Source organism: Cebus imitator, unplaced genomic scaffold (genome assembly GCF_001604975.1).
Source record: "Cebus imitator isolate Cc_AM_T3 unplaced genomic scaffold, Cebus_imitator-1.0 Scaffold496, whole genome shotgun sequence".
Taxonomy (NCBI): Eukaryota; Metazoa; Chordata; class Mammalia; order Primates; family Cebidae; genus Cebus; species Cebus imitator.
In genome coordinates, this window is record NW_016107811.1 from 95,411 (window position 1) to 107,541 (window position 12,131).

General features: G+C 36.5%; 1 protein-coding gene across 1 annotated transcript in view; it reads left to right on the forward strand.

Moving 5' to 3' along the window:
• BAZ1A (bromodomain adjacent to zinc finger domain 1A) overlaps positions 1 to 12,131 on the forward strand; it is a 109,567-nt gene that overhangs the window by 91,920 nt on the left and 5,516 nt on the right. The window contains exons 20-22 of the mRNA XM_037733153.1: positions 6,363 to 6,610; positions 6,698 to 6,924; positions 9,355 to 9,821. Coding sequence (XP_037589081.1) covers positions 6,363 to 6,610; positions 6,698 to 6,924; positions 9,355 to 9,821 — 942 coding nt within the window. The remainder of the gene's footprint in view (positions 1 to 6,362; positions 6,611 to 6,697; positions 6,925 to 9,354; positions 9,822 to 12,131) is intronic.

Below are 12,131 nucleotides of genomic sequence, written 5' to 3' on the forward strand. Positions count from 1 at the left end.
AAAAAAAAAAAAAAAAAAGACCCTAACTCTTCAAAAGAAAAAAAAGACCACCAAAACCTATAACTAGTCAGACCTTGAATAATCAAAGATTATGTGTAACTTTTTTTTTCTGTTATTTAAAAGAGAACCCCAAATAAATGACTGAAAAGATTACCATTTGGGGCATAGTTTAATGATAAGGGTCACTGTGACCCACATGCTATATAAGAAGTGCTATATTAGAAATACCAAGTTTTAAAAGAAACGCAAATAGGAAATGCTCTATACTTTATAGTGAGGAATAATACTATATGTATCACTTTTTGGCAATTTATGAAATTATTGGGTTTTTAGGGACTAATCGAGGAACCTAATCATTATGTTTTTGGAAAATACCTGTTTCAGAATTCTAAAATTCTTTTTGAGATGTTTAACTTATAACTCATCATATTGAGATATTTATATTGTAAAGGGATCATGGAAGAAGTAACCTTCTTAAACCATATCTTTTTGGTTCATATTGAAAGAACTACCTGAATTGACTAAAATCCTTAAATAATTTTTTGGGCTGGGAGTGGTGGCTCCACTTTGGGAGGCGGAGGCGGGTGGATCACTGGAGGTCAGGAGTTAAAGACGAGCCTAACCAACATGGTGAAACCCTGTCTCTGCTAAAAATACAAAATCAGCTGGGTGTGGTGGCACATGCCTGTAATCCCAGCTACTTGGCAGGCTGAGGCAGGAGAATCACTTAAAGCTAGGAGGCAGAGGTTGCAGTAAGCCAAGACTGCACCACTGTACTCCAGCCTAGGCAATAAGAGCGAAACTATATCTCAAAAAAAAAATAAAAAATAAAAATAATTTTTTAATAATATTAAGTATTAGAACAAAGCTTTCATAAATAGACAATGTAATCAGAGCGGTTTTGAAATGTGAATATATTTGTAAACTTTTCAATTGAAGAGTTTGTGGCCAGTATCTCATTAAGTCTGTTCACACTTTTATAAATTGATAATCCTTCCATAAGCTTAATAACGCACTGACCACATTGAAAGTAACAATTATAAGAAATAAAATATGTATAATCAAACAGACACAAGAACAGAAACCCAAACACCACATATTCTCACTCATAGGTAGGTGTTGAACAATGAGAACATGTGCACTCAGGGAGAGGAGCATCATATACTGGGGGCAGTTGCGGGGGTAGGGGAGAGACAGCAGGGGGTGGGGAGGGAGGGGAGGGTGGGGGGGATAACATGGGGAGAAAAGCCAGATATAGTATGCACCTAAAGTTAAATAAATAATTAAAAAAAAAAAAAGAAATAAAATACGTGTAATTACAGCTCCCAAAGGTATTAGAGTTGGTATTTGCTGTTACTTTTATTTCCCAGTCTTCAGTGTGCCTTAGTATTTTCTTTGTCTAAATCCAGTTATGCGTACAAGGGATCATTCTATTTATTACAATCACATATTAATACACAATTACATCAATTAAAATTTCAATTTAAAATTATTTGTAAATCATGCAGCTTTTATAAATGTAAGATACTGCTACTAACACTATGATTCCAAAAGAGTAAAAGAATAAGACGCAATACTGCTTATTTTCCCACATCTGAAATTTTCATTAAAGTTTTTTATAAGTCGAAGGGGGGAAATCAGATTGATAGTTTAGTGTATCTGTGTTTTCATCTGCATATCTCATTAAATATTTAGACAAAGAAAAAGATTAATACTGAGAGGTATTAAACTTTTCTAGTAGGTTATATGAGAGATACTGTTCCTTATGCTGGTTTGTATACAGCATTTTTCAAACATTAATTTCATCCCAAAAGATAGAAAATTATAATTCAGGGCCAGGCACAGTGGCTCACACCTGTAATCCCAGCACTTTGTGAGGCTGAGGTGGGTGGATCATCTGAGGTCAGGAGTTTGAGACCAGCCTGACCTACACAGAGAAACACTGTCTCTACTAAAAATACAAAATTAGCCAGGCATGATGGTCCACAGCTGTGATCCCAGCTACTAGGGAGGCTGAGGCAGGAGAATCTCTTGAAAACCCTGTAGTGAGCTGAGATCACGCCACTGTACTCCAGCTTGGGCAACAAGAGCAAAACTCTGTCCCAAAAAAAAATTATAATTCAGGGTCTTAAGAAATAAGTGAAATAAGAAAAGTTTGTTACTTTGGCAGTGTCAAAGTTAAATTTTGGTCAAAGTCAAATGTTGGTCATTTATAACATGAGTGTCTACTGTTGGTGTTCCATGAAAAGTTATTGGAATAACTTAAGCCTTTGAAAGATCTGTTTTGCACAGGACAGCAGGAGATGGAGCTAGGCTGTCTGAAATAAAGTAATCAAGAATATCATGAATTGGGGAGGGAAAAGCAGGTTTTACTTTATGAATATTTGAGATGGAATATATATTGAAATTCTCCATTCACCTGATAATATTTCAGCATAGTAAATTAACCATAGTAGGCATTTTCCCAATCTAGCTTCAGAAATTATTTCAGTTTCCTGAGGAAGTATGTAAAAAATAAAAATTCTACTTATGTTCTACCTTCTCTAGTATGTCCCTTTTATTCTAGAGATTAATCATAGTGATAAAAGTAGACTTCATTTGGGAAAGAGAAAATCTTGTTTTAATTAATTGTCTTAGGTAAGACATGAGGATATTTTTTAAGATTGATAATTCCATTATTTTTAAAGTCATGGTTAAACCCTTAAGCTAGGAAAAAAAAATCCCCAACTAACTTTATCAATTTGAAATTAGGTAACACAGAAATTAATAAGGATCAAAAGGGAGATAGAAAAAAAAAGGACAAGAAAAAGAGAGAGGAAGATCAATCTAGTGTGAAAGATGGTAAATTTTTAACTTTTTAAAGAAATTTTGTGTGTTGTCTTTTTAAAGGATTATGATTTTACCTTTTCTATGGCTGAATAATGATTTGCATATTTAGCTTTTGAAGGAAAACTTTGGATTTGATTTTTTTGAAGGGAATGGACTTGGGAGTAAGCTAAAAATATTATCTTCCTAGCGTTTCCTTTCTGTATTTCACACCTCAGCTAATTACTCTTCTAAATTAGCATATACAAAGTTGACATTGGTGTATCTTCGTATACTTAGTGAAAAGAATGAATGGCTGTGGAACTTATGTTTACTTGTTTCACATAAAGTATTTTATTCATAGCATTTTTTTTCTTTTCCTAACTTGGAGAGACATAGGGCAAGAGTTTTTATGTTTCATCCCCTAAAGAAGCCTGTCCTGGTCACACGGATTACTGTGTATTGGCCCTTGAACAGTATGAAGTCTCCCAATTAATATTTGATGTGACCGCCAATATTTTATACTAGTAAGATCCTTTTAATAATTTCTTGAGGAATTTATCTGTACTAGCATAATAGAAGATAAAAGAGAAACAAGACATATTCTGCCCTTTACAGTTGTGTAATCTGGGGCAAAAGCAAAGTTTAATATAAAGAAACAACAGAAAAATGGAATCGTATATACGGTATTTTATACTTGTACTGATACTTATATCAGTACTATGCAAAAATAGAAAAATAGGTACATTCATTATGGACTAGAATAAGAATAGCTTTGAGCTACCGCTGGTTTAGTTTTCTTAAACCACCTTGTTAATCAAATCCCATAGCATTTCACCAAACTTTGCATTTAAAAATCATTAAACTAATTTCCAAGATTCCAAAAGTTCTTCATAATTTGTCTTTTTTCCCATTCCTTCATTGACCTCTGCAACCTTATTCCTTGCCATTACCAATGAGAGTATTCTCTGATTTACCCAGACAGATCGTCATCTTTGAACTATTGTTGCTGCCTCATTCCTTGGAGGCCCTGCTCAGGCCAGAACTTTTTATGAAGGCTTACATTTTAAAAACCAAGACAAGTTAAAAACTCACAATGAGAGGGGAGAAATAAATCAAATGCATTTAAGTGGACTGTACTTTCCAATTTATATATATATAGTGTGTGTATGTATATATATATATATGTGTGTGTGTGTGTATATATATATATGTGTGTGTGTATATATATATATGTATGTATATTTTAAAGACAGAGTCTTGCTCTTATCACCCAGGCTGGAGTACAGTGCACAATCTGCAACTTCGGCCTCCCAGGTTCAAGCAGTTCTCCTGCCTCAGCCTCCCAAGAAGCTGGGATTACAGGCAGTCGCCACCATGCCTGGTTAATTTTTGTATATTTAATAGAGATGGGGTTTCACCGTGTTGGAAAGGCTGGTCTCAAACTCCTGGCCTCACGTGATCCACCCGCCTCAGCCTGCCAAACTGCTGGGATTACAGGTGTGAGCCACTACATCCAGCTCCAATTAAAAGTTAGAGACAGTTATGGATAGTTGGCAGGGAAAGTGAATAAAAAAAAAAAAAAAAAGACTGTATTAACATAAAATCTAGCTGGTTTATAGACTGTCTACAAAAGACACACCTAAAACAAAGCAACATAAAGATGGAAAAGTACTATTGTTGCTGCAGTCTAAATAATATCATTGTATTTTCCCAACTTCATTAATATTTCTTCAGCTTTGAAGAGCCATTTGACCCATCCATTGTGTTTTTGCCTCAGTTTTTAATCTCAATTATTTTGAAAAGTTCTAACTGGTTCTTTTTCAGACTGCCTGGTTATTTATTCATATTTTAAACTTTTACTTATTAAAGCATATTGAACACAGTTATTATATTCTGTTTCTTATTGTAATATCTGAAGTCTTAAATGAGTTTGATTCTGCTGACTTTCACCTAGTGTTTTCTTTCCACATGTGCCCTGTGGTTTTCATTAACTCTCATTCCTCAGACTTGATCTGTGGAAATGTCTTCAGAGAGAATTTGCAAAGATTTGTACTTGTTTCTGCCATTCACTTGAGGTCACTAGCAACCCTAGAGTATTTTAAAATCTTAGCTGTGCTTTTTCGGTTTTAAACCTATTCAAGGCTTTGCTTGATCCTCAGGGAGACTTATTTCCCCTTTCTACCCAATGCTAAAGTTCAGATGAATCAATTTTCTTGCTCCCCATTTTTTATGTAGCACCCATTTCCACCCTGACACTTGAAGGGGTAGCCTTCTGGGGTCCTAGCTTTTTAGAGAGGGACTAGCTACCTTCGTGGGCCCCAGGTTTCATGTCCTGTCTTTCTCACCCTGCCCAACTGATAAACAGGAGTTCAAGGTCCATTGATACTTGAGAGGTCTCTTGCTTTATGGTTTCAATACAAACAAATTCATTGTGTATTTCTTCACTTTTCCAGCTGTACTAAACATTCCTTTATGATAGGGACCACAGAATAGACTAGTTTCATATCTTATAAAGTGCCACATACAGGAGGAGGTATACAGTGCACAAATAACGATAGTAATATTAGCATTTACTCTGACAGACATTTTATATGACTTATGCATATTATTTAATGTTTCCAACAACCCTCAGAGGTCGATACTCTCCATGTATTACAGTTGTCTCTCAGGTTATACATGTATAACCTGAGAGACAGACAGGTTAACTTGCCCAAGTTCATATAGGGGAGCCAGTACTTAGCTCAGAGCAAACCGACTCCAAAGCCTGCATTTTCTTAACCATTATGCTACTGCCCAAGAGGTTTTATTTCAGGATAATAGTAAGAAATAATGTTATTATAGAACCAGATTATGTGTGGAGTCATATACCTTGCAGAATTAAGTATAATGTTTTAGGAAGATTAAGTGGAACAATATTAAAGATTGAAGTGGAAATCGCATACCGATGTAAAATGACCATTGATTGATAGCATTTAATCAGATGACTAAATTTTTTAGCTCAGAAGATAAAGGAATGGTGATGTTGAGTGACAGAAGGTTTCAAATGTTTCTAAGTAAGTGGTAGTGCTGAAAAAATTGTTTTTGGTAGTATTAACATTGTTTTTACCACAATTTTAAAACTATTTTCTTAGAGATAGAAGATATTTAAGTTGGAGAACAATCCATCTTTTATATGAAATAAGGAAATAACATAACTTCATTCAAATGAATAGTAACTTAAACTTGGAATCATAGGTAGCCAGTTTTTAAAATTAGATTAAGATTTGATACACAGACTAGATTGGGAACACATTGTCTGAATTATTTTTGTCTTTATTAAAATCCCTTAGCATTTGATTTGTGGATTTAAGTAATTCTTTATGTCACAAACAAGATGTGGCTCAGCAAACATTCTCCATGAGATTTTTGTTTTTAATATCAGCATGGTCTTTTTGTTAAGTATCACAAGAGAAGAAATGTAAAATCTAATCTGTATTTAAAACAGCAACAAACTATTTCTAGTAAGATTACTAGGTTTGCCTAAAAATTGTAATCGCTCTCCCTTTTCATTTAAGATGCCAGTGACAGTGGGCGTTCTAATAAAACAGTTCTGGACCGTTGGAGAGAATCTCTCCTTTCTTCTGCTAGTCTATCCCAAGTTTTTCTTCACCTATCCACCTTGGATCGTAGTGTGATGTGGTCCAAATCTATACTGAATGCTCGTTGCAAGATATGTCGAAAGAAAGGCGATGCTGAAAACATGGTTCTTTGTGATGGCTGTGATAGGGGTCATCATACCTACTGTGTTCGACCAAAGCTCAAGGTATTTTTTTTTTCTCGTCAGATTAGAATTGAGACATTAAGATTTTGAGTAAGAGATGATTAAGGATCATTTATTTGATTTATTCAGACTGTGCCTGAAGGAGATTGGTTTTGTCCAGAATGTCGACCAAAGCAACGTTCTAGAAGACTCTCCTCTAGACAGAGACCATCCTTGGAAAGTGATGAAGATGTGGAAGACAGTATGGGAGGTGAGGATGATGAAGTTGATGGTGATGAAGAAGAGGGTCAAAGTGAGGAGGAAGAGTATGAGATGGAACACGATGAAGATGACTCTCAAGAAGAGGAAGAAGTCAGGTAAGTCCTAATATGCAATAAAATAAGTCAGGAAGTCTTAGGCAATTTCTCCATTATTCAAATACAAATGGAATACTTAGGGTGTGTAACTTGGTTTAAAACTAATATAAAGGCCAGGCGCAGAGGCTCACGCCTGTAATCCCAGCACTTTGGGAGGCTGAGGTGGGTGGATCACCTGAGGTCAGGAGCTTGAGACCATCCTGGCCAACATAGTGAAATCCTGTCTCTACTAAAAATACAAAAAATAGCCAAGGTGGTGGTGGGCGCCTGTAATCCCAGCTAGCAGAGAAGGTGACGTAGGAGAATTGCTTGAACCCAGGAGGCAGAGGTGCAGTGAGCCAAGATAACGGATCACACCATTGCACTTCAGCCTCGGTGACAAGAACGAGACTCCATCTCAAAAACAAAACAAAACAAAACAAAACTAATATGTAATGGCCTGAAGTTACCCTTGCTTTCTATATATTATAAACATTCAAAACTATTCCCAAGGTAGTATTGATAATTTGGGGAATCTCAGAGTGATAGATAAATGCCAGGAAGTGCACTATATGTTTATACTCCTGCCACATCAGCACCTGGAAACAGCTTCTATACTACCATATAACTAAGTATTCTGCAACTTGGCATGCTGTGTCATTCAGGCCTAATGAATGAGTATGGAGCCTGGGTATTTCCTTCTGTGACAGCACTGGGGCAATCTCCCCTTACTTGAACCTCTGGTTGAGGCTGAAATAAAGGGACATTTATATCCACAAGGTAGATATACAGGCATACCTCACAGATATTGCCAGTTCAATTCCAGATGACAGCAATAAAGCAAGTCCCAAATTTTTTTGGTCTCCCAGGGCATATAAAAATTATGTTTACATTATAGTGTCCTAAGTGTGCAGTAGCATTATGTCTTAAAAAAAAAAGTACATTTTTATACTTTAAAAATAATTTATTGCTAAAAAATGCTAACAATCATCTGACATAGAGACAAAAAGTTAGCTCATACTGTTGGAAAAATTATGCCAATAAACTTGCTTGATGCAGAGTTGCCACAAACCTTCAGTTTGTTTAAAAAAAAAAAAAAGAAGAAAACTTTGTAATTATAGCATGCAGTGATGCGTAAAACACTATAAAATGAGGTGTGCTTGTGTCTAACTGGTAGCTGTAAGCTACACAGATCTACTAGGGGTGTTCTGTCAGCAGGCCTGAGCCATCACACCAGGGAAGTCATTGTGCTCCTTGTTCTTATCATTCCCCTCCCCACCCTTTTCTTAGAGAAGCAGGAAAATGAGTATGAAGTAAGGGTAACCTAGAACTGTCAGAGTACAAAAGGACCACAGTCAGAGAAGTTAATGTAGAACCACCACATCTGTTTTAAACGAGGTTTTAAGAAATAACAGCTAGAAGAGCCATCTTCCCTGTAGCTTGTGAGGGCAGTATTATGTTCAGCATAAAGATGATAAAGAATGTGAAAAATTCTTGCAAGTACGCAGGATAAACTCGAAGTCCAGGTATATGGGGAGATGGATAATGAGGTTTAATGGAGGTGTTGCATCCTTTTAATTAAAAACAGTTAAAAGATTAAATATAGTTTTGTATTTTATAGTCAGAAGACAACAGAGAGGTTCTTGGTATGGTATTTAGGAACCATGGGTTCAAGGCCCACTTCATTGGCAGCCATTGGCTAAAACTGTAGGTTACCTCAGTATCAATGATAATGAAAAGTGGCAGTCTCCTGTAGCAAAAGGAAACAAAAGAATTTCATTTTAAGATTAGTTCATTACCCTTAAGTTTTCCAACATGATTGACTAAGTCTATTTGTTGGTTCTCCTGAGCATATTACTACAATTTATCAGAAGTTAGGACTTGATTTTCATGATGATGTCCTGAAGTTACCAAGAAAATACTGACTGGGCACTGTGGCTTGTGCCCGTAATCCCAGCATTTTGGGAGGCCGAGGTGGGCAGACCACTTGAGTCCAGGAGTTTTAGACCACCCCGGGCAACATGGCAAAACTCCGTCTCTAAAAAAAAAACTACAAAAATTAGCCAGGCGTAGTGGTACACACCCAGCTACTCAGGAGTCTGAGATGGGAGGATCACCTGATCACAGGGAGGTCAGGCTGCAGTGAGCCGTGATCGTGCTGCTGCACTCCAGCCTGGATGACAGTGATACTCTGCCCCTCCCAAAAAAAGAAAGAAAATATGAAATTTTCTCTTTGCAGATATTCTCTTTGCATTTCAAAGAAATACATGAAAGCACATTTAAGATTTCCTTGAAAACTTGTTGACTCTAAGGAATTGAGTCTAGGAGTAAGTCTCAGTTAAATAGAAAATGTATATAAACTCATTGGCTAAATACAACAAGGAGAATAGAGTTAATCATATGTTCATCATTGCTCTGTACAATAATTGTGTTTTCTAACAATATTTATAGCCTACCCAAACGAGGAAGACCACAAGTTAGATTGCCAGTTAAAACAAGAGGGAGACTTAGTTCTTCTTTCTCAAGTCGTGGCCAACAACAAGAACCTGGAAGATACCCTTCAAGGAGTCAGCAGAATACACCCAAAACAACTGTTTCTTCTAAAACTGGTAGAAGCCTAAGAAAGATAAACTCTGCTCCTCCTACAGAAACGAAATCTGTAAGAATTGCCAGTCGTTCTACTCGCCACAGTCATGGCCCACTGCAAGCAGATGTATTTGTGGAATTACTTAGTCCTCGTAGAAAACGCAGAGGCAGGAGAAGTGCTAATAATACACCAGAAAATAGCCCCAACTTCCCTAACTTCAGAGTCATTGCCACAAAGTCAAGTGAACAATCAAGATCTTTAAATGTTGCTTCAAAACTTTCTCTCCAAGAGAGTGAATCCAAAAGAAGATGCAGAAAAAGACAATCTCCAGGTATGAAGAAATCTAATTTAAACTCTTCCTTCCCTAGGAAAATTGAATAATTTGGACATATTGCATGTTAAGATGTTTTGGATCATTTTTCAAAGTCTGTCACTAAGATACACAAAGTTATTAGGGAATAGTCTGACCTGAAACATAATAGTCGTCGAAGGGGCAGCTATTTAATGAATAAAGGTAAATTATATTACTAGCCTTTCTACTAGTGAAGCAGGGTGATAAACTTGAAAATGGTGTTCTGTTTTTAATGGAGATATTTGGCCAGTATTTGAAGAGTGTCAGCATACTACATTATAACATATTTCACTCTCTCCTACCTTTTCCTCCCTCAAAATGCACATATTCATCATCACCTAGACAAGCTGCATCAGGTTATTTAGTAAGGTTCTCATCTCTAATACTGAATTTGGGGGAAAGGGAGAGTTAGAAGCAATAATATTTTTAGGAACTGATGACAAGCTGTCTTTATATTTTTTATTTTATTTGTTTATTTAGAGACAGAGTCTCACTCTGTTGACCAGGCTGGAGTACAGTGGTGTGATCTTGGCTCACTGCAACCTCTGCCACCTGGGTTCAAGTGATTCTCCTGCCTCAGCCTCCTGAGTAGCAGGATTACAGAGATGCACCATCACACCTGGCTAATTTTTGTATTTTTAGTAGAGACGGGGTTTCTCCCTGTTGGCCTGGCTGGTCTTGAACTCCTGGCCTCAGCTGTCTTTTTAATTCTCATTTTTGTTTATAGTAATCATTATTCATAGACAAATCTCTTTACTCATAGATTCATAATCTCTTCAATCCTATCCCTTGTTTTAAATGTTAGTAGTAAAATTTTGGTTTTTTAAGTTTATTGTTAACTATTATACCAGTCGCTCAGGCTGGTATGCAGTGGCACAGTTGAGTTCACTACAACCTCTGCTTCCCGGGCTCAAGCTATCCTCCAGCCCCAGCCTCCCAAGTAGCTGGGACTACAGGGATGCACCATCAAGCCTGGCTAACTTTTGTATTTTTTGTAGAGACGGGGTCTCGCCATGTTGCCGAGGCTGGTCTTGCACTTGTGAGCTCAAAGCTATCCCACCTCAGTGTCCCAAATGTTGGGATTACAGGTGTGAGCCACCACACCCAGGCCTATTTTTGTTGTTGTTGTTGTTTTTTAATGAACTTAAACATAAAAAATGCCACTATTTCTCAAAAAAAGCCACTGTTCTTTATAGAATTTTAGATATGTTATATTGCATTATTCATATACACAGCAGGATTAAGGACATAATTGGTGAAAGAATGGCATGTAATCTGTTTATGCAGTCATGAGATTGTAACGTTTTTTAGGGGAAGTGTCACATAATTCTGCACCAGTAAAGACCTAATTTAGCTTTTCCTATCCCCTTAACTGTTTTGCTTTTCTCCAATTCTCCAAGCTATTTTGGAGAAATAATATAATTGAAATGTTTTTATTCAAAAAACTATGGAAGAAAAATTTCTTGTTGTTACTGATTTGTGAAATTGCTAAGCCTGTACTAAGGACAAATAAAAGGGAAAATGTGTGGACCTACCCTGCCAGGAGAGAATTTAGACATCTGGATACATATATGGACTATACTACCCTTTCTACCATTATATACTTTAGATTTCATTATACTATACATTTCTAGGTCTGTGAGAAAGCATTTGCTTTAGAACATTTTCTAGATATTAAAATTAAGATCTATGGCCAAATGTGGTTGCTCACGCCTGTAATCCCAGCACTTTGGGAGGCCAAGGCAGGTGGATCATTTGAGGTCAGGAGTTCTAGACCAGCCTGACTAACATGGTAAAACCCTGTCTCTACTAAAAATACAACAATTAGCTGAGTGTGGTAAGGTAGCAGGCACCTGTAATCCCAGCTACTTGGGAGGCTGAAGCAGGAGAATCTCTTAAACCCAGAGGCAGAGGTGGCAGTGAACTAAGATCACACCACTGCACTCCAGCCTGAGCGACAAAGCAAGACTCTGTCTCAAAATTAAAATAAATAAATAAAATTAAGCTCTGTAAGAATAATCATTTACTAGTGAGAATTGCTTTTCCATTATGCAAGGTAATTTACATATAACCCTAGTGTCTACATCTGAAGAAATTACTTTCTAAAGAATATGCTTTAGGAAATACTAGAGAATTGCTTAGTTTCAGTTAACTGTAGCTGAAAAGTAATAAATTTGAGTAAAAATAATCCACAAACTTTGTGTTCTAGATTTTTCTTTTGCATCACACTCTGAAAATCTGTTCTCAATGAATGTTTAATTCAATTGGACTTTTTTTTTTTTTTTTTTT